Below are 23,283 nucleotides of genomic sequence, written 5' to 3' on the forward strand. Positions count from 1 at the left end.
CGGGGACTTCACAGCGCGGCGAACCCTCTCGTGACGTCACAGTCAATACGGCACCTCCTCGGTTTCGGTTTTCCGGTTTCGGTTTCGAGTTCTGCGTTTCTCGATGTTTAAAATTTATTTTACGGTTGCTTTTAAAAACCTTGTATCGTACACATTACAGGAGGTTCTTAGGAACACAAAACAGCCATTAACTTAAAATGCCTGAAAAATCGCCGGAGTTGCCCTTTAAGCCCCAAAAACATTGCTTTTATTTCATAGCTATATTATTCTCATGTGAGAAAATTCACAAAATAAAGCGCGTTTGGTTTTCTTTTTGATCAGCTGACCGGAACGTCTCGTAAATGAAATACACACAAAAGCTCGCGAGAGTTTGTAAATCTAATCTCATAACCACATCTATCCCTCCTCGCTTCTTCAGCCTGGTTGTCATGACAACTGTTTTGCTTTTTAAGTTATCACGTATGGTTCGCCCTTTATCTTCTGCTCCACCAGCAAGAGTAAAATCCAACGGGTCTTAATTGGCCATTGATCGTTCGTCATCCCAAAACACATCCATACACTATTAGAAATGCATTCGGGAAGAACATATTAGTTTAGGACGCTTACAGTCTTCAAAGCACACACCGTGAAATACTCAAGCCTTTTAGCTTTTCGTTTCAGCTGAAAGGCGACCAGTTAGGCTATGAGTTCAACCTGTAAGATCGCATTCACTGCACAAATGTCATCCCACTGCTTGCTAGGCAGCTTTAATGTTTATACTTCATGGCGGCAAAATATAACTGATTAAAATCATGGGGTAATGCAAAGTAGTCAATTACGCGCGTATGCAGCCCTTTTTATTTGACTCTCAGAACTTCAGAGTTTATCTTTGCGCACCTACACGAGATCACTGCCCAAAAGACGGGCCTGGCGAGCACTGCTCTTAATCACTTCCTCCTGGGTTAAAAAGAACCAACTTTCTGCAAGCCAAACGGCGGTTTCAGAACCTTTGTCGGCCAGTTTCTTATCGGTCTACTAGCGGTCTACTTGCTCAGTGGGCAGTATACCTCAAGCGTTACTGTGAAACAGGCCGGGCCGTGCCCGGGCTGGGCTTCACTCCGGAATTCACGGGCCGGGCCCGGCTCGCTAGATCGATAATTAGCGGGCCTGGGCCGGGCCCGGGCTTGAAGCCGCGGGCATGGGCTGGGCTCGGGCTCCAGGTCTCGGGCCCGGGCCGGGCTTTGGCCTCAGTTTGTGGCCCGTGCAGTGCTCTAGCGCGGTGGAGGGCTTGCACATTCTTGGCCGCATGCAAAGGGAAGCCAAGAACTTTGCACTGTGTGACGACAGGAATGAGAGCCAGATACGTGGAGAGAGACGAAGTGGTTGTGTGAGCGCTAGTAGGAGGAATGGTTGAGAAGGAGAAGCTCGGATATCTTAGCAGCAGGAGAGAGGCCAGCGGTGGTGAGGAAGGGGTGGATGAGATCTAGGCCACGTTGCAGGGTGTCCTGTAAGTGACCGGGAGAGCCAGACGAACACCACAGAGTGATGTCATCGGCGTAAAATATATGATGGAGGTCGGGTTTGCCTTACCCGTCAGGGTCAGTGGTTATTGACTCAAGGTGGTATCTCGCCCCTTCCAATCTCCTCGTTTACCTCTCCGAGTGCCACCCCGTCTCCTAATCTTTGTATCCTCCCCCTCCCGACCAACATGCCCCCCCAGCCTGCACGCCGGCCGCCCTCATGCGGCCGCGCAGCACCTTTCCCCTCTCTTCGGTACCCAGGAGGTATCCTACATGGATGTCTCCTTCGTGGCTCCTCGAGGCTCCTCTGCGGCTGCCCCTGTACAATCCCCAACTCCCCGCTCCAGAAACCCACACCAGCGGGCCGTACCTACGCCCTCTGGACGCATTGTCCCTCGAGGTCCTTGCCATTGCGCCGGCCCTACTCTCATTTGCCCTCCTTCCCTCTCTCCAAGAGTGCGCAGTCTATTGAGACTCACAAGCTGCTGTACACCACATAGAGAAACGCGCCCTAACTCCTTCTCTCCAACAGGAGGTCTAACGAGCGGTATCCGCACTGCAGCCTTCCGTCGTTTTCTTCTCCTGGGTTCCTGGGCATTAGGGGATTGGCGGCAGTGAGCTGGCCCGTCAGCTCGCCCGCGACACACTTTTCCGGGCACCGTTGATCCCCTTGGCCAAGCCCTCCGAGAACGGTGGGAGACTCACCCTTCGCCTCACCATAAAAGAGGTGTACCTCGAGCTCCGCCTCGACAAACGCCTTTAGCCTCCCCTTCATCCATCACTCACGGTGCCGGAGTCTCGCGTTCTTCGGCATATCCAGATTAATGCAGTCATTCCCCCTTCCCGCCTCCTTCTCTATCACTATCGATCGGACTCCTCCAGTCCCAACGTCCAATTTATCTATGCGGACCCGGCCCATTGCCTCTCCTATTGCCCGGCTGCTCAGCAGTCGGGTTCCTACCCCCGCCTTCTCTACCCATCACCACCTTGCTCGGCTGGCTTGGCACTGAAGAGGAGGAAGAACAGCGACTTCTGGTCGCAAAGGCGGCCGACATGCTCGGCCCGTAAATTTTGGTCGAATCAATGTATTCTGCTACTACTACTACTATAGCCTTTTATGGAAAAACGTTCAGTTCGAACCAACCTTCATCGAAAAACATTACCGACGATTACGTTACTTCCTAATGCGAAATTTGAGCGCAGCAAAAAGCTGTTTCACCTTTTCGATAGATTGAGGCAAAGAAATCGAGCAACACATGTATGCGCTATCACAGAGTTTTTTTTATTTTTCACACGTATTCCTTTAACAAAGATTCCACTAACAGTTCTTGACAGTCATGAAGGAAGCTTTGTGGTCGGAGAAATAGACTGATATATGTTCGACTTGGTACACCAATGCTTGATTCTCAAAGACGAGATCTATACAAGTGCCGAAGGTCCGCCGGGTCTCCAACAAGCGAGGCGGATTACGAAGCAAGGATGCACTGCGGCTTGCCCATGCTTTCGTAACGAGTAGAATCCTCTACTCAACTCCCTACTTGCACCTGCGCAAACACGATGATGAGCAACTGGAGGTCATCCTGCGGAAAGTCATCAAGCGGGCACTCGATCTCCCGGTCACCACGTCCAACCAGAGACTTCTGGCCTTGGGCGTGGTGAACACATTCCGGGAGCTTCGAGAAGCCCACTTAGTCAACCAATACACGCGTCTTGCACAGACCACGTCCGGTCGCCGCCTCTTGGACCGGCTACACATAAAACACGACTGCCACATTGAGGAAAGGGAGAGAGTGCCAGAACCCTGGAGACGCGCCCTCCGGGTCCGACCCCTTCCCCGCAACATGTCCAAAGAAGACCATAGCGGTCGCCGCCAGGCGCGCGCGGAAGCGTTGGCGCGATACTATGGTAACCAAGAACATGTGTATTACGTAGACGTTGCCGGCCCACACCACGGGGGGTGGTACACGGCCGCAGTCGTACACAACACAAACACAGTTAACGGGCTCACTTTCAAAGCCTACAGCGCAACACACGCGGAGGAGATTGCCATTGCTCTGGCTCTCACGAATCCCAATTCAAAACACATCATCACCGACTCGCGAGGGGCCTGTCGGAACTACGAGTTGGGCTGGGCTCCCCCGCTTGCCTGGCGCATACTGGAATATAGCTGTCGATCTGAAGATCCAACTCCACGCAACCTGATTTGGGCCCCCGGTCACCAGGGACTCCAGGGAAACGAACAGGCCGATCAGGCCGCCCGCGCACTCTCTCCCCGGGCTATCTCCCTGTCCTTGGAAGGGTACTCCCAATCAGACAATCTGGCCATTACATTCAAACAAATCACCGATTACTACAAGGAGGAGCACCGGCGCTACCCGGCCCCTTGTAAGGGTGTGGATCGCGCTGACGAGCGCCTCCTCATCAAAATTCTCACTAACACTGTACTGTGCCCGGCGGTGCTTAAACATTTCAATACATCCTTTGATGGCACGTGCCAGTTCTGTGGGGAGGTGTCTGACACCTTCCACATGGTTTGGGCGTGTCAATCTAACCCATCTATCCCCCCCAACCCCAACCCCACCAGAGAGGACTGGGAGGCGGCCCTGCTCGGCTGTCAAGATCTAAAGAGCCAAAAGGCCTTGGTTCAACGGACGCGGGCGGCGTTGCTTGCCAATGGGGCCCCGGAATAGGGGCTCCACCTAGTACTGTGAGGGGAAAGGGCCAATAGGGCCTACCCCAATCACCTCTCTGTAAAATATTTAATTGCCCATAAATGTTTTTCACCACCATACAAGTGCCTCGCGAGGTTGTCACAGCCGTGGGACGCGTTACGAGCGAGAGGAACGGGATGTTCTCCCGCATAAGTGTTAGGAAATTGCTGTTTGTCTTTATGTCAACATTAAAGTCCCCCACTACTAACATCGGTGTGGATCGATGGACGGTTAATGCGAGTTGCAGGAAGTGCACGACGTCTTTCGTGAGTGCGGTAGGGGCGAAGTAGGCAGCTACTACCAGCAAGCCGTTGGGCAACTTTGCGGCGCACAGTTCGCCAAGTTCATGTGACGTGCCAAACATTTCGACTGGTATTGCAGAGAGACCTGTGCGCAAGTAGATAGCGACTCTCGCCGCTGTGTTGTGGTCTCTGCGAGCACCACAGCAGTATAGGAAATCTATTCGGCTATTCTCAATGTTTTTTGCTGGCTTCAATGGATCGACGGCAGCATTCCATTTATTGGATTGCATTTATTGCATGGTGCAAATATTACAGAATGGCATTCTTCGCTCTTCGGGATCCATCCAGGTTTCAGCAAAGCAAAGTACAGAGGAATGGCGCAGAATGTGATCGTGGTGTACGTCCTTGGCATGTGCGGCAAGGGAGCGTACGTTAAGAATGTGGTTGTGAATGATGAATCAAGTGCTGCCAGCGAATGACGCGTCCATTGGCTGTCTGCGTGTGTTACTGATGTGTGGTTAACATGTTAAGCTTCGCCTGTAAGAGTGGAACGCGACAGCGTCTTGCAACGCTGCCAGGGAGTCCACAGAACGCCATCGCCAATTCGGCTGTACGCCTTGCTGGACGGTAAATTTATTTTTTGAGGAAAGGAAATGTATCTCTCTCGCATATCTGGGTGGACACCTGCACCTCGCCGTAAGGGGAAGGGGGAAGATGGGAGTGAACGAAGACGCCGTATTAGCTAGACGCGCCTTTGTTCATTCCGAACCATTCAGCTGGCATTACGGAGTGGCTAGCGTGCTCGTATCGCACTCCGGAGACCCTGGTTCGATTCCCCAACTCTACCAATTTCGTTCTCGGTTTTATAGATTTATGCGGTCTAACTAGAAAGGTTAATTAGGCTATTTCATATTTACATTATTGCATTTCTATCCATCGTGTTCTGTCATTAACCTGTCAATTGTTGGAACTGTCTAGGATGTTCGACACAACGTATATGAAACGAGCAACGTCTTACTGAGTGGGGAAGTGCGTGGTGGTGGAGGGAACGCGGCTTCGTACTTATCTGTTTTTTTTTCAGCAGCGTCTCCTTCCGCGGACGCTGTTGTCGCTGCGGCGCGCGTCTTTCTTTTCTTTTCTTCTGACCTCTTCATTCTCCTCTATACTAATTAGGCTAATTGATTAATTAAGCAATTAACTAAATTCAGTCCAACTTAGTTGCAGCATCACTATACGATGCCTTTGATTGGTTGCATGGTTACTAGCCAAAGTACAATTGGCCCCATTTGAAATTCGCGCACTGTGACGTCACGAGCATTTCGACCAATTGAAAAGCATGACATTGGGGGCGGAGCTGGTTACGAGGCCGACGCCGACGCCGACGCCGACGCGGAACCCAGGAACGGACGCCAAAGAGCTGCGCTCTAAAACGAGAAAGCCACGAGCACAATACCCTTTAAACAGCAGCTGTACAAACAATTCACTATTATTTGTGCCGCAGTGCATAGCGCTCTAGAGAAGTGTTTTAGGTCTATATTAGGTAGTTCCAGATAAACACCAATTAATGAGAAATGTAATACAGGAAATGCTTTAGTACCACAGGCTTCGGTGAAGACGTACTGAGACATAATGTCTTGCCTTTAAGCTAAAGCGATCAAGTCTCAGCGGAGCGGGTATCATGTAAATGTAGCATCAAAGTATGAGTTGAAAGCAACATCCACAAGTGCATTTTTGAGATTTTATTTTCAACAGAGATCACTACTAAAATAAAATCATACTTCAGAAGCCAGGGATAGTGCAAGCACTGTGAAGCAAATTAAAAGCTGCTATCGAGGCATGTTTTGTTACCTCTGCCATGTTTTTATATGAACATAAGTACTAAGATTGTTTGCAAGATACCGCAGTACTTGGAGAAAACACTCCTGTTGGCGATTCCAAATTTAGGATGGCTACTTCATTTATTTAAAGAACAAGTGCTATGATGTTGACGACAACGGCTAACTGCCACTCAGTGCTCATGGCAGTACAGCGGCTCAAGCTGCAGACAATGGCAGACTTCCGGCAACATCCGCAGTAGTAAGGGAAAGGGAAGCTGCGCATCGAATAGCTGTGTCGAAGAGATTTTGGCTCCCTTCGGAAAATTGTTACTTAATCAAGACGTGCTCCACATGCGTGTCAGTGGTATCTAATCTTTCTAAAAGCACAGTTTTTTCCCGTAACATTTTACTTACAGACGTTACAAATGTTACGCTCCATTAAGAATAATGGCAATAAAAGGAGCACAAGCTGCCTTCCGACGTCATGGATCAGCTCCGATGTTCGAGATAACTGCATGGGACGCTAGCGACGTTGCTTTTAAGTATAATAGATATTTATATCTTTCCTTCAGCCCTGCAAGAGGAAGGAGTTAAGAGTTAACGGAAGGCATAAATGCTATGCCAGATTATTGACGGGATCTCGAGTCATCCCAGAAATCAGCAGCGACTTCCCTCGCTGCACATGTTTTTGAAAGATTGGAAGGCCGGAGTAGTGCAACATACATGAGCACGAGTAAGCGAAAATGCATTGTTTTGATGCCTCTCGAGTCTTTTGGTTTTATCGAATAGATACCCAATAATGTGTTACTGAAGGAAGAGCGGCTTTTTTTGCTACTAAATGTTGTGGGATCGTCACCGCCCGAGTGACGGTGTGCTAATTAGGTGGCACTGCGACCGCATATCGCGGATTCGGGCCAGAGCAAGCTGAGGGCACTGCCAGCGTTTGGTGCACGCCTGCGCACTCGCTCCGAAGGTAGGAAGGCACAGTTATTCCAAAACACAAGCGTTTATTACACAGTAAGCTGAATAACATAACACTGTACTAAAAATCAGGTTCGAAAGTATACGTGAAAAAAGGGTAATACGCCCTCTCACAGCGGCAGATCCTTGCTATATGACTGAATTTGAGAAGGGAAATATCCATTGCCAAAAAGCACTACCTTGCGTCGCTACCTATCAGACCATGCTTTTTATTTTCGGAAGGTTCTTATCTTCCCCTGTGTATATTAATTTCATTTCTTTCGTCCTTCAGCTGCTATGTTTAGTTGTTACCTTATGAAGCCACTCTCTTTAGTACATCTATACATGTCGCGCTTGAAAATCTACACCCTGGTTCATTGATATTTCCACCTTTTCTTGCCAAATTTATTCAGTTCAGATTTCTATACGAGTATATTTTTTGTTGCCGTACACTCTTCTACACTTGAGAAAAATTACCTCCGAGTGAATAAAATACAACCTCTTTACATCCGACACGCCGCGTGCCGTATCCAGGTGGTTGCTTGGGCGAGCGAAGCGTCAACAAGAACGACGACTGAGAGCAGAAGCACGAAGATGATGATGAAGAAGAAGGCACGAAGCGCGCGTATGTGCCATTTTCATGTGGAGAAGAAGAAGAAGAAGAGCGCATCGACCATACAGAACGAGGCAAGAAACATGGCGGCTGTGGTCTTCGCTGACTTGCGCTGGGATTGCTGGGGCCGCATGCTTTACCGGCGAACCTGTGTTCCAGCAATGGGAAGAGCGTCCACAAAGGCCCTCGTTCTCGGATTGGTTGCGGCTGCTGCTGCATTCGCCCACCTCAGCATTCTTAGCTCCTCTCTCTTCTACCCACCGGTGCGTAAATGTGTTTACCAAGAGCTATAGTGGACAGTATTTCATTTGAGTGCATTTATGATTTATTTGCCACAACGCACAGACCTGTGCGTTTAACGATCCTAGGTAGTAGGTAACAACAAGGTTACGTAATGGCTGAGCTCTCGAAACAGATTTGCAGTATTTCCAGCTGGTATAACTGTTGAGTGAATGCAAGCACCGTAGCCCTTCTCGCACAATATTGTTACGGGGATGTAGCGTCGACAATAAATTAAGGCGCAATGTTCCGCAGTCTTTTCATGGTTTTCGTTTATTCGATAAGAGCTGTCGATTTTTTTCTCAAAACGCTCTACTTGTCTCTGAATTGTAATTACTGTGGCATTGATAAAACCACAAGGGCTCCCGGTTGTTATGGTGTGTTGCTGGTTTTCTCGGAACCTAACTATGCGGATGGCCACGAAACTAAGTCGCCATGCTGTGATCAAAGAGAAGACAAATTGCACGTTCCTATTGTGGCAAATTACGATTCTTCAGAAGTGCTCAGACAGACATTTGATTTGGGCCTTGGGAGTTGCCCTTCCAGCTCTATAAGGCGGGTTGCATAGTTACCGCTGTGGTTTATAGAAGAGGCCGATGCGAGAGAGTTATTGAGGCAAAAACGCCCAGTGCTGTTGAAAATTAGAGAATCTTTAATAATTTTCGAACAAAACTCTAAATATCTGAGATTTCTCAGAGCCTGTGATTGCGCAATAAGGCAAGCGGGGTTTCTCTATTGCTCGCGTATTAACACCAGCATTGAATATTCTTATTCCGGGAGAATATTTTCAAAACAGGATCTGCACAAAGCCCCCGGCTACTTCTGTTTCTCCTCTCCTGAGAATTCACAAGGGCCGTTGGTTCTAGGAATGAGTGAACTGATATTATTAGAAAAGAGGTATAAAGCTGTACTCTAGCACACTCTCTTTTATAAAAGAGTGTGCACTAGCGGACAGCTTTATCCCTTTTCAACACCTTTCCCTTTACTATGTTGTTCCGAGCCCTCTTCTCAGGGCCTCCTTCGCAGTCCGGCAGCAGGACTGACCAGGGGAACATTTCCCAACTCATGCCATTTTAGGTAATGAGAATACTAGTAAATTTCAAGACAGTTTTTTTTGGCTACAAGCTGCTGAACACAGATGATTTAAGCTGCTTCATGCCTCGCTGCAAAGAGCGATTACACAGAACCTACGACTATCGCCCAGTGCGGGCATCGTCTTGAATGTAGCCTGCTTAGGCTAGCTTGAACCGAATTTCATGAGAAGCACACAATATGTTGCCCACAGAGCTTCAATAAGAACTAATTTAAATAATGTGTCTATGGAAATGTTCGAATGAAATGTAAGATTATCGCCTCAGGATTGAAAACCCAACATAGTTGTATGGACTAAAGAGCGAAGTTGAGTTCGGCCTTTGTTATATTCTTGGTTCCACTTCTAAGTGCTTTTTGAGGATACTTGTTATTTGGATATTAGATATTGGATGGTCGAAAAGGGAAAGTCTGGTAGGGAAATGCGACTGAGGAAATTTTCTGTCCTGATTTGTGTGGGAGGTGGCGACCATGTTGTTATTTATCAACGAAAAAGGCATTTGTGATAAAGCTTGCTGATTGGCAGGGGCGAGGGTAGAGCGGATACATAGATATGGGCACAATGGGTCCGAAACAGTTTTTTACGACGGTAGTGGTGCCTGTGTATTAAAGCGTAAGCACTGTATGGCTGGGCTGGCGATTTCGGGTCATCACGAGCTTGTCCGCATGATTACGTCCTAGCGAATGGGTTTATGTGAAAAAAATGATACCATTGGATAGAGTATCGAAATATCTCCTACGGAAAACCAGGGGAGTTGAGGTGGGGTAATTACTTAATTGGAGCCAAAAATGTCCACAAAGTGGGCCGGGCCACAGTAAACGTAGCGCCAAATTGAAAGCGCCGGCGGTGTGGCACCACGTGACCGAAAGTGCAGGCTGAGCCAACCCCTAGCGCCAAGTTTGAAGACGAAGCGTGGCGCGGAGTTTGAAAGCTCAGATGGGCAATTAATTGAACTTGATTAAATAAGACAATTAATCCTGGTATCGATAAGGCATCGATAAAGTATCGAAAATGCTTACGCATTTATCTAATGTCGGCGCCGCAGTTATCTCTAACGTTTTTTTTTCCTTTTTTTTCCTAACAAAACACTCTTATCGCTAAAACATTTACAATGCCATCATAATGACCATCATAATGACTGGTGCTCGACAACTGTGAACAAAGAATGCCATCTAATTTATCTAATTCTGAGAAATGCTGTGTCCATCTGCTAGACGTTATTGAATAATGCTGACCGTTATTGAGGTTGTTACGGTTAGTGTTACGTCGTATATTGGAGGAATAGTCCTGTATTCTCAAGTGCTTGTGCTGAAGGCTCAACCGCCATGTGTCCGCACTGTTAAAAATGTGGCCTAAGAGTCTTGCGGTGACAAGACTCGCTGCGACAGGCGCAGGGCAGGTGATCTTTACGCGTTGGTCATTTTCGCTCTTGACGGTGTTTCACAAGGAGCGTAGGAAAAAAATAAAACGACGAAATAAGTAACGAATGTTACCAAATACCACAGTTATTTGCTAGTGTTTATCGCCGCCGTTTGCTGCTGCTAAAGTGGAACACAAAGTAAAGTTTTCTCGCAAGTGAAACGTTGCTGACGTCTCAGCTTTTCAGACGGGATAAACGCTAATAAAATTTCACTTAACATTAAGTCTATGCACAGTGCTTTGCCTATAGGTTCAATTTCGCCTAAGGTGTCGCGGAAATGCATTTCTTCATAAGGAGACTTCAAGGATCCCAAAATAATTCCCGTATTGTTCTTTTTGTATGTAAAACCCTCTGGATGTCATGAACAGAGAAGGGTTGGCATTTCATATAGAGGTATGCCTTAAATATAGCACGGCTGTGGTAATTGAAGGATTAATGGCATTTATTTTCACTTGCAAAAATATTTCCGTTTTCACGCTGCAGAATTCAGAGTGCAACTGCACCGCTTCGAGTGACCGCTCAATCCGCAGTGTGGATTCCCTCTCGGATAAGACTCTGGGCGAAGTCGCGTCAAGGCTGGCCAGAATGGAATCAGCCTGCAAGAAATACGGCGAATCGCTTCATTTACGTCATACTGGAGGTCACCAAGGGTTCCCAAAGGAACCGCTTTGCACGTGGAGAACGTGTTCCCTCTATGTGGTGAGGTCACGTCACTTCGCGTTTTGTTCGGTGCCGAAGGCTGCCGCATCCGGTCTCAAGGCACTCCTCTTGAAAGCCGAAAATGCCTTGAGTTCGAATCACACCGCTGACAGCATTTTCTTCGACTTCCGGAGAAAATATCGCGCCGTACTTCCCGGCGCCTACTGGAGAGACAACCTTGGGTCCAACTACACCAAGGTGATCGTAGTGCGGCATCCATTTGAAAGACTGGTCTCGGTGTACTTGAACAAAGTCAGGACTACCAAACCCTACGTGTGGGGAGCCAAGAAGATGTACAAAGAAGGATTCGTAGGCAGCGGACCAAACGGAACATTCACGTTCGCAGAGTTTGTGGAGAAGATTTTGGACGAGCCCTTGACATACTGGGACCCTCACTGGACACCCTACACGCATCGCTGCCAGCCCTGCACCATGAGGTAAATCGCTCCTTACCTGCGTAGGAAAAATACGCTAGCCTTTACATGGTGATTAGCGCTGCTAGAAAACAGCGTGTAGTGAAATATATTCCGGTTTACCTCCACATTTGAAGCAAAATTGTGTAGCGGGTTTTAAAACTAAAGTTACATTGAGCGCAGTACATAAAGTCCAATTACATAAGGAAAATTGGTTCCTAGGATGGCAGAGCAATTGAAAGGCCTTCATGCTTAATCAACCTGTCTCATATTCGGCTTTCAAATTTCGCACTCGGTGGAACCGCAGTGATTAGCGCTTCCGGCTACTAAGCCGGAGTTCCCGGTTGCGATCCCGACCACTGCGGCCGCGTTACGATGGAGGTGAAACGCAGAAGGCGCCCGTGTGCTCTGCGATGTCAGAGTAGCTAAAGGTCACCAGGTGGTCGAAATCATTCCCAAGACCTCCGGCCGTTACGGTACTGCATTCTTCCGTTGTTCTTTTACTGCATTTTTTACCCCTTCCTTTACGGTGCGGCTCAGGTGTCCGCAGAGATGTCAGACATACCGCGCCATTTCTTTTCCTCAAAAACCAGTTATTATTAACATTAATAATGTTATATTTAGTTACCACGTCTGTTTAGTGTCTGCAGTGTTTATATCCTTCCTCTGAAATGGTCACAGATGTATGTCTAAAGAAATACAGTAGACACGGTTTGTTTCATACCTGCATTTGTTTCTTTCATTTTCGTCCCTTTATTTTGAGTTCTTAATTTCTTTTATTATTCGCCTCTTTTTATTTTCAGAAACTGTCTAAACCTTCGTGAGGATCGTGATGATTTTACCAAATATACTGTATCGCGTGTTGCGTAAATCAGAGAAAAACGAAAAAAAATTCTCTCGGCTTAACCGCGCGTTTGTTTGGGCTCAAATTTCGCACAGAGGTTGCATTTGGTAGTCAGTTTTGTTTTATACTACATTTAGGTGGGGTACTTGCCTGATTCAGTCAGAATTTTTTGGAAATCCCCATCGTATGTGGCGACGACGATCCAAAAGTGAAAGACATCGCAGCAATGGTACCCGTAGCGCCATCTCGCACCCACCGGAGAAACCCAGCTGTGCTAAGTGGAGAGCTCGTTTCTCCTATGGCTGCGAGATGGCGCCACGCATACCACTGCTGCGAAGTCTTTCGATTTTGGTTCTCCGTCGCCACAGACGATGGGGATTTCCAAATAATTATGCCCGAATCAGGCAAGTACCCCACCTAAATGTAGTATAAAACAAAACTGACCACTAAATGCAACCTCTGTGCGAAATTTGAGCATGAACAAACGCGCGGTTAAGCCGAGAGAATTTTTCTTCGATTTTCTCTGATTTGCGCCACAGTCGGTACATATAATAGGTGATTGTAACATCTCAGGGTTAACCTGGTTCACTAGGGTCTGCATCTCAAGAAGATGTGAGATGTGAATTCGAGCAGGCTAACGAATTCTCAAACTTTGCGCAGCTCCAACTCAAAAAATTGCCTTCCCCCACTAAAAACGAAGCCTGCTAGATCTGTTTCTGACAAACGCCAACAATTTCACTATCTCGGAACATCTCTCAGTGCTGGAGCCGATCTATGTTGGCACCGTCCGTATGAGGATGTTGTTGAATCTTTAACTGTACTTAACCTGACTACGTCAATGGGGCATTACGGGGGACTACATCAATCGGAAGTGCTTAGGACAGTATACATACTTAGAAAATGATGATTGGGAAAACGCAGTTTTTTTCAGAAACGTGCGCCCCTAGATCTGCACAAAAGATCACCCACATAATTGCAACTGCAATGCGCTCATACTGCCCTAAAAATGTGTTAAAAGGGTCAAGGTATCCGCCCTGGTTCTCTGCGTATTTGAGGAAAGAAATGCGCAGAAAAACTGCGTTGTCATCGGTGGTATCATCTGACGTCACTTCATGAGTGGTATACAATATACAGTGCTCATTGATCGGAGGAAAAACGCCTTTACCTCAATACAGACTAGGGCAAAAAGGCCGTAAACATGAAGTAGTCGTGCGTTTCCGAAAATGTTTCCAACCGTGAGGCCGTCTCTATTAAATTTGCCGATTATTTAGCTAACGTTTATGCCGAAGCTTTTGTCGCTCTAAAAGTTACTCCTTCCTCAATAAAACGATTCTTTCCTCTTTCCTTCGTAATGAGAAATTTTAATGTGCTGACGAAATCGTGGTTTGTTATAGTAGGCTGCGTCGGTGTTCTTACTCCTCTTTTAGCTCGCGTTTTTAACTTATCCTTGCACCGTCGAGAATTTCCATTCTGCTAGAAGCTATCACTAGTTGTGCCAATACGGGTGCTGAACTATAGTGCAATATCTCTGCTGTCGTCTCTGTCGAACGTGTTTCTCATACCTGTTTACGCTTCGTTTTCATGAAAAATTCAGGGGGCACTTTGTTGACCTAAAGTGTGGTGAGGCGAAAGCTGTAAGCGCGGTGTTGCTGCTTGTGCCACTGATGCGTTGTTAAGATGTTAGGCTTCGCCTCTAAGAGTGAAAGGCGACAGCGTCTTGCAACGCTGCCAGGCAGTCCATAGAACGCCATCGCCCGTTCGGTTCTGCGCCTTGCTCGCCGGTAGATTGGTTTTTGAGGAAAGGAAATGTATCTGTCTCGCTTATCTCGGTGGACACCTGAACCTCGCCGTAAGTGAAGGGAGGAAGGTGGGAGTGAACGAAGACATCGCATTTACTAGGCGCGCCTTTGTTCATTCCAAACCATCGAGCAGGCATGGCGGGAGAGAGAGAGAGAAACAACTTTATTGCCATAGATTGGCGGGATTTAGGGCAGGTGGGCTTGGTGTGGCCCCCAGGTGGGGGCGACTTCCTGGGCCCAAGAAATGAGTGCCAGTTGGATGCTCTTGTCTGGCCTTCTGAGGAGTTGGTTCCATCCGTCTTCGGAGGGAGCTGGCAGTAAGGTTCGAGGGGGCGGATTTCCCGCGCAACCCCAGAGGATGTGAGCCTGGGTGGCGATTTCTCCCTGGTAACAATTTTGGCAGACGGGGTCGTATTCCCCGTCTGTGATGAGTGAAAGTCTAGAATGGCTAAAGATGGAGTGTGTCTGCAACCTGCGGAGAAAGGTGGCTTGCGCTCGATTAAAGTCGGGGTGTGGAGGCGGGAACTGGCGTCTCATCTCTCTGTAGAGGTTGGTAATTTCGGCAAAGGTCTGGGGAGCCTCGGCAAGAGCGTCTGGGTCCGTGGGGCCGGCCGCCCGGTTGGTTAGTCCTCGGGCTAGTCGATCGACCCCTTCGTTTCCAGAGTTTCCCGCGTGGGCGGGTACCCAGACCAGATTGATCTTATGGTCGGGAGTGCAGCCGCGAAGGATGCGTGCAGTGGGGTGGCAGATAAAACCTGCCGAGTAATTTTGTATCGCTCTTTTGGAGTCGCTGAGGACTGTGCGCGTACGTGGGTCAGCGATGGCCAGCGCGATGGCGGTTTCTTCTGCCGCTGTCGGAGAGTGAGCTACTACTGTGGCGGCGGTGACGATAGTAGATTGTGGCGTGGTTGCACAAGCCACGCATGTGTTTGCACTTTGCCGTGCAGCATCTACGTATATTGCGTGTTCGTCGGCAAGGTATGTGGCGTCTAGTGCTTGGGCTTTCAGCTGACGGCGCGTATCATGGCGGCCAGGTAGCATGTTTTTGGGGATTGGTTTTATAACTAGGCGGCTATAGACCCCTATCGGAATGGGCGTCGTGGGGTGGACGTCGCCTATGGGGTTGATGTTGAGACGGTCAAGTATGAGCCGCCCGTGTTTAGTGCGTGAGAGGCGGTGGATTTGGGCGGTCTTGTGCTGTGTGCTGGCGTACTGAGGTAGCCCCAGTGCCGCTTTGTACGCTGAACGTATAATGCTGTTCACAGCTTCCTCGTCCTTCCGGCGGAGGTGATAGTAGGGGTAGGAGTAGACTATCCCGCTAATGAGGAAAGCTTGCGTGAGCCGACAGAGGTCATCCTCCTTCATACCTCTTCGGCGGGTGCTGATGCGGCGGATAAGGCCGTTGATCTGATTGGCTGTGGTGCGGAGGCGCTGAATGGCCTCCGAGTTTTGCGTGTTGTTCTGTATTAACATACCCAGAACGCGGATGGTGCGGACCGGAGGTATGGGATGGGTGTCGACTTGAAGCACAATAGGTTCTTGCGGGTCGGGTACGGGCAGGCGAGCTCGTCTGTCCCTGATGACTAGTAATTCGGACTTCGTGGAGGAGCATGTGAGCCCGTTCGCCTGTACAAAGGAGTGTACTTTATTGATTGCTGTTTGGAGGGAGTTTTGGATTTCCCCGTCAGAGCCAGAGTTGGTCCACAGGGTAATGTCATCAGCATATATTGAGTGTTTAATGTGAGGTATCTCTTCCAGGAGCGGAGGGAGGCCTCTCATTGTAGTGTTGAAAAGGAACGGAGATAGGACTGCTCCTTGTGGTGTTCCTCGGGTGCCTAGTGTGATCTTCTCGCTGTGGAGGTCTGCAATGTGAAGTTCTGCTGTGCGGTTGCGTGCTCGTCTCGCACTCCGGAGACCGGGGTTCGATTCCTGAACTCGACCGATTTCTTACTCGGTTTTATTTAATTATCAGGTCTGACAAGAAAGGTTAATGAGGCTACTTGGTCAATTAAGCAATTAACTAACCTCAGTCCCACTTACTTAAAGCGTCACTATACCATGCCTTTATTTGGTTTCATGGTTACTAGCCCGAATACAATTGGCCCTGTTTGAAAGTCGCGCACTGTGACGTCAAGACCGTTTCAACCAACTGAAAAGCGTGACATTTCTGTCGACAACTTCTGCTTACAACGATGAGGCATTAAAGGCTTCCGCCTTAATAAGCGTAACAATGAGCAACACGGCGTTTTACCTGGTCGCCCTGTAGATACTACTCAGGTTTCTTTTCTAAATTACGTTGCCCAAGTTATTTCAATGATGAAGCAGGTCGACGCTATATAGTTTGATTTTAGGAAAGCACATTACCTAAATAGCCATTCGTTGCTCCAAGAAAAACAGCGATTCTGCGAACTATCGCACATATCATCATGCTACCCTTTGAGCTGTGGTGTACTGCAGGGGTGAAGCTGTCCCCGTTATTATTCGATGTGTTTGTGAACGATGTTAATGATTGTATCAAACATTTTAACATACTACAATTCTCTGATGTTTTAAAGCTCTTGGGACTGTCGATTCAATGCTTCACTGCGAAGATCTGCACAGAAAAATTCGTGGGGGCTTAGCTTTGGTTAAGCCTGGTAGGTTGTGAAAGCGCGCAGCGCCTCCAACTGAAGGAACGCAGCGCGCCGCGTCTACAGGTCACGCGTGACTACCAGCTTTTTGAGGAAAGGAAATGGCGCAGTAATTCTCTGCCATCTCGGTGGACACCCTAACCGCACAGTAAAGGAAGGGAGGAACGCCACCACCCCTTCGGCGCGATGCCTTGTTGTTGCGACTGAAAGAAAGAGAACTTGTAGAACGCCGCCGGGCTCGCCATTCTGTGGCATAGGCGCGTTGCTTAGCCAACCGCTCTTGCCTTTCCTCATCTGTCTCCTCGGCACGGCGCCGGTGTTTGCGCGCAGCACGTCGCTCCAGCGACGCCTTCAACTCCTCAGACATGACTAAGCGGAGCGCGCCCGCGGCGCCCCGTGTATCCTCTCCTAGCGAGCGCCCTCACGCGGCGGGCCGAAGAGGCCGTCACGTGGTAGCCGCCGCGCCGAGCGAAGGAACGACTACGGCCGAAGAGACGAATTGGGGCCCCTGCTCTCCTCTGGTCGTGACGTCACGCTGTCACGTGGTCGTGCCACGTGACAGCGAAGGAACGACCTACGCCGACGGCGGAAAAGTGCTAGCCTTATTGCTTTCGCAATAAAAATATCACCTGCGTCAGGCAGGCAGGGAGACTCGATCTCGCCTATGCTATTACTGCCTATACAGGAGGTATTCCGGGGCCTGAAATGGGAGCAGTTGGGGATAAGAGTTAATGGAGAATACCTGAGTAATTTGCGATTCGCTGATTACATTGCCTTGCTAAGTCACTAAGGACATGAACTGCAAAGCATGATCAATGAATTAGACCAGCAGAGCAGAACGGTGGGGCTAAAAATTAACATGCAGAAAACCAAAGTAATGTTCAACAGCCTAGCAAGGGAACAGCAGTTCGCAGTTGGTAGCCAGGTGCTGGAAGTAGTAAGAGAATATGTCTATTTAGGGCAGGTAGTGACAGCTGATCCAGATCATGAGAGGGAAATAATTAGAAGAGTAAGAATGGGTGGAGCACATATGGCAGGTTATCTCAGATCATGAATGGCAGTTTACCAATATCCCTCAAGGGAAAAGTATACAACAGGTGTATCTTACCGGTACTCACCTATGGGGCAGAAACGTGGAGGCTAACAAAGAGGGTTCAGCTTAAGTTAAGGACAACGCAGCGAGCTACGAAAAGAAAAATGATAGGTGTAACGTTAAGAGATCGGAGGCGGGCGGAGTGGGTGAGAGAACGCGCGTTAATGATATTCTAGTTGAAATAAAGAGGAAGAAGTGGGCTTGGGCAGGGCATGCAATGCGAAGGAAAGATAACCGCTGGTCCTTAAGGGTAACGGAGTGGATTCCAAGAGAAGGCAAACGTAGCAGGGGGCGGCAGAAAATTATGTGGGCGGATGAGATTAAGAAATTTGCGGGAATATGGTGGCCGCGGCTGGCGAAGGACCGGGTGATTTGGAGAGACATTGGAGAGGCCTTTGCCCTGCAGTGGGCGTAGTCAGGCTGATGACGATGATGATGATGCGTAAAAGAGTGATGCACGCGGAATGCTGTAACACTGATTTCTAATTGAATTTGTGGATCTCTTTAACACGTCAAAAAGACCCAATTCACTTTGATTACATCGTTCAAACTGATACAATACAGCGGGGCAATAGTGTTCGGTACCTAGCAGTACATATTGAAAGTGAAGTCAACGTTATGGCTCAGTTAATTATTTAACACGCTCGAGTGTCCGTACTTTAGGGGACCGTCGGACGCTTAACTAAGTAATTTAAATCGAAAGACTGTGTTCTCATTCTCTACAAGTCCTCAAGAACCGAGGACACTGCCGTGCTGTGACGACATTTACTCTATTAACAGCCGATGTAGCTTCGAGGGCTGCGTGCGATACTTGAAAAGAGTATCTTTGATACCGATAACCTAAAAATTGCATTGCCGATACTGATACAAGATACCGAACTAAAACTGATTTACGATACAGATACTCGATGCTATCATCGATACACGTCTGAAATCACCAATATTATAAATCTAGCAATGATTTGCTAAGTTCAATATACATAGTTTAATATACATAGTGTGGCATGGAAATTTTGCACAATTTTAAAAATACGCTTTTTGAACTCTAAGAGAACTTTTCAGGAATACCATTGTCAGCGATGTAGCACGTCTGACTACAACTAAGACATGCTTATTAGGAGGCTAATATTGACTAATATTGAATAATTAACCTTACAACTATTGCGGCTAAGCTTCTTAATTATTCAGAGGCGTGCAGCGCTGCGCACTTAATGTTCATATCCGTTTCTTGAGTTTCCAAAACGCGCTTACTCTCGGCGCTGTGGCCCAATACATTTTCGATATTTCAGCGCGTTACGTGCACTGGAGAGGTTACTTTGCCTTGAGGCTTCTCGAAAGCGCGTGTATTTCCGCACGATGTAGCCAGAATTTGCTGGGCCTAACGGCTTAATAAAACACGTTGCGAATCTAGTACAGCCCCATAACCGAGCGCCATAACGACTGAGCCACCTTGGTGTCAATGCATAGACTCATTTTCATGTCTTCATAAGTTAACTATTTAATATTACTTAGCCAGCTTGCTAGTTAGCACGTTTAACTGTATTCCGACGCATTATGCCACTGAAAAAGCTATGCCAAAAAAGTGCTCTTGTAACTCAAAAAGCCTATTTATAAATCGTGTAAAGCATGAGAGGAAACACCTAGTATGATGCATAGCGCACTGTACTTAAAAGAGCTTGAATGAATCCAGCCGCACAGATATCTCCAATTTATTTAAGCTCCAGTGTTCGCGCAGCTGGTGTCGTTAAAAGTTTAGCGCTAAAATGCAGCCATGGTGCCGTTTATATGACAACTTCCATAAGCAGCCCAGAAAAATCCCTTTCAATGCTAATGTTCTGCATGTGAATCGGTCCCTCAGTATTTCACTGAGTGGTTATGGTGCTCGGCTGCTGACCCAAAAGACGCGGGTTCGATCCCGGCCGCGGCGGCTGAATTTCTTTGGAGGAGAAATTCCAGAGACCCGTGTTCTGTGCGATGTCAGTGCACGTAAAAGAACCCCAGGTGGTCGAAATTTCCGGAGCCCTCCACTACGGCGTCTCTCATAGCCTTAGTCGTTTTGGGACATTAAACCCCATAAACCAAACCAAACCAAACCAAACGACATGCGAATAAATTTGAAAGTGTTTGTGATGCTCTCGGCTTGTTACAACAATATTTACAGGTTGCCTCTGTCTTTTCCTTGCGCTAAAAGGTGCATGTTCGATGCAGTTGTGGAAGCGGAACAGTATTCCTCCCAGCACTATGTTTACCGGATGTTTGCAGTTGAACGTTATTGGTTACAGGCTATAAGAACAGCAACAGAGAAAGAATCGACAGAAAGTTTTCAGTAGGCAAAGCATATCTAGCTAATCTCTGTAGCTTAGACCTTTGTTAACTTTGTTGTTGTGTTGTTTGTTGTGTTAACTTTGTTGTTAACTAACGATAATACCAGCCTTTTCTAAAATCATCGATCAGAATTAGCCACGGGGTTCCGATCTTCTTTAAACGAAGCAAATTAAGAATGAATTTGTGTACAGAGAACACGCGCACTTTGCCCTGTTGTATTTCATGAAGATGGCTTTTAATGCTGCAGTATTAAAGGTCCCTTTCAGTACAGAAACCGGGGTAGTCGTTGTTGGCTTGTCGAGAAAATCACTGTTGCACGAGAAGGCTTTGATGTCGCAACCTCCTCGCGCAAGTAATTAAAACAGCCGAAAACAGTCGCACAGTAAAAACAATCTTGACTTCACAGCAGAATTTCTCAGTGTTCTGCATGGCAGGGGCGTCACTCCATCACTTTCTTATTGCCTCTGAAAGAAAAGTCATTATTCTGAAAAGAAAAATAGCTCGAACTGGAGCTGGAACCGCTGTCCTATGAGTCGTGAGCCCGGCGCTTGACAACTGAAGAATTTTTATTTTTCAGTATTCTCTTCAAATGCGTACAAATACAATGCGACACCAGTCAAGTGGTTATACACCAAATTGCAGCGCCCTTAGCTGCCAATGAACATTCTAACTTTCAGTGCGAAAGCATTATACGTCCCCTTAGCACAAAAACCGGCGCCCGTCGCCTTCCAAGGCAAGAAATTCCTGAGTGATGTCACCGTGCTCTCCTACGACGTCAGCATTAGACCACGAGGGAGGGACGTCTACAGGAAAGAAAAAAATTACCGAGCACTGCGGTGTGTTGCATTGGAACGTAATGCACTTTTTCTGCAAGTCATCGTTGTCTAACATGATTACATATCCCCAATATGCTTTACCGTCATACACATCACAAGGCGTTCACCTCGTGCCACTGTTACAAATTCGAACGAACACAGATCCACCTCGTTCATTTAAGTCCCTCTTCAGTGAACAGTTCGCCTTGGTGCGGGTGTATGTGGCGAACTGGACTGGCCGCCTGATGTGTTGTCCGTTCTTCACGCGTTTGTCTGTCTCCCGCAATTATGATACCTTGGTGGAGTGCAGTGTACGAAGACATGAGAATGTGCTACTGCATTTCGGAATAGTGTGTGTGTGTGAGTGTGTACGAACAGAATTCGATAGCAAAGCGGGGTTGATTTTCATGGAATAAAGTAAAGAAAAACCCCTTCGTGGCATGTGCGTTGGGTGCCCACCTGGCATGCAGAGGGCCTCGGTTTGAACACAGTGCGGGGCAATTTCTTCTTTAAATGTGGTCACGTGAGAGGTTCCACTTCCTGTGGGCACATTTTATGGAGAATGTCTGAGGACAACTTCCGGTGACGGGTTTTGCATCACTGAACAATACAATTAGTTCTGCCGCAAGGTATCGGCCTACTAAATGCAGAAATAAAGACGTTAAAAAAAAACAATACAATGCTTTATCATGTGGAAGTAAAATTCCTTCGCTAGAACATACGAGCATTCCTAAGTATTTACACCTTGAGACTTGTTCCAGATTAATCCAATTTAGAACATAACGTAATTTTATGGTTATTTTTTGCTGCAGCACGACAAATTGCAGAGCTTCTAAAGCGGAATTTTAAGTAAGGCGTAACCTTACTGGTGCTGAGCACCAGTAAGGTTACGCCTTACTTACGCCTTAGTATAGTGGGTGCTGAGCACCAGTAAGGTTACGCCTTACTGGTGCTCAGCACCCACTATACTATGGTACGTATAGGTCTCCCGCATCGTATGGCGCGGTGTGGTATGGAAAGTGTGCTTAGCGCCCGTAAGCTGTCGGGCGATATAGAATACCACGAAGTGGAAGGCTGCGGGGTAATAGAGACCATTTCTTACGCGCACACAGGTCGCACAGCGCACGGACATCTTTTCATTTCCGCAATGTGTATGCGTATATGATCATCGTGTCAGCCCAGCGAACGTGCTGTTCGCTGAAGGATTTTGTTATCGAAACCAGCGCATTATTTTATACTTTATGCTTAACTATTTTTCTTCCTGTAAGAATAAGTTATTCATAGTACGTGCATTGCAGAAATGTACTTTATCAGCCAATTGTTCAATATCCATTGTGAATTTAATCCAAGCATGTCAGCTCTGCAAAGGCCAGGGAAGCACTGTAAGATTTGTACTTCAAGGAAATACATCTCGATTATAACAATCATATTTGATGGCATAATACGTAATGGTTCAACTGGCAAACAAATGGTGCATATAAGTAAAATTGCGTATGGCTATGTTTTTTCTATGCTCATATTTTAGCAATCTGGGAAGAAAACGAATGGGCTATATTCAAAGGAAAATGCTCATGTTGCAGGTACAATATCATCGGAAAAGTGGAGACACTGGATGCTGACCTGCAGCACTTCCTGCCTAAAATTGGACTGGCCGGCTGGTCATTTCCGAGGATGAACGCCAAAAGCAGCACGCACGACTCGAGAGGGACATCCATGCGTTATTTTGCGGAGCTCTCGCGGCAGCAGGTGCTTATGTTGTACGCCATTTACATGTACGACTTCGAGCTGTTTGGTTACACTTTGGACGGATACGCGAGTCTCGTCGCAAGAAATTAGGAGAAATGTTAGCGTTTATAACAGAACTTTGTAACTTACAAGGGAAGTTATGAAGGCTACTTGATCGTCCATCGTTCTTAAAACCGATTCTCGTGCGTTATCTCTAAAGAAGCGGCGTTCCTGACAACGCGCTACAGGAAAATAGCATTCTGACTTCGAACCCGTGCTCCCAATCTTCGTATCCTCCCCCTCCCGACC

General features: G+C 47.5%; 1 protein-coding gene across 1 annotated transcript; it reads left to right on the top strand.

Annotated features, from left to right (window-relative positions):
• The first annotated feature begins 7,823 nt into the window (after window positions 1–7,823).
• Window positions 7,824–23,202, top strand: LOC149327240 (carbohydrate sulfotransferase 9-like). The gene is made up of 3 exons (XM_089564823.1): window positions 7,824–8,105; window positions 11,115–11,767; window positions 22,830–23,202. Exons 1-3 carry the CDS (start codon window positions 7,824–7,826, stop codon window positions 23,083–23,085), a joined length of 1,191 nt encoding a protein of 396 aa, XP_089420949.1. The 3' UTR covers window positions 23,086–23,202.
• Window positions 23,203–23,283: the final 81 nt, after the last annotated feature.

Source organism: Amblyomma mixtum, chromosome 10, assembly GCF_055824585.1.
Source record: "Amblyomma mixtum isolate Tamu chromosome 10, ASM5582458v1, whole genome shotgun sequence".
In the NCBI taxonomy this organism is placed as follows: Eukaryota; Metazoa; Arthropoda; class Arachnida; order Ixodida; family Ixodidae; genus Amblyomma; species Amblyomma mixtum.

What these genes read in the sequence shown, in the direction of transcription:
- LOC149327240 (XM_089564823.1), top strand. Translation starts at nt 7,824, where the DNA reads ATGATGATGAAGAAGAAGGCACGAAGCGCGCGTATGTGCCATTTTCAT. An exon ending in CCTCTCTCTTCTACCCACCG is followed by an intron (nt 8,106 to 11,114) that starts GTGCGTAAATGT and finishes TTCACGCTGCAG; the next exon opens with AATTCAGAGTGCAACTGCAC. An exon ending in TGCCAGCCCTGCACCATGAG is followed by an intron (nt 11,768 to 22,829) that starts GTAAATCGCTCC and finishes CTCATGTTGCAG; the next exon opens with GTACAATATCATCGGAAAAG.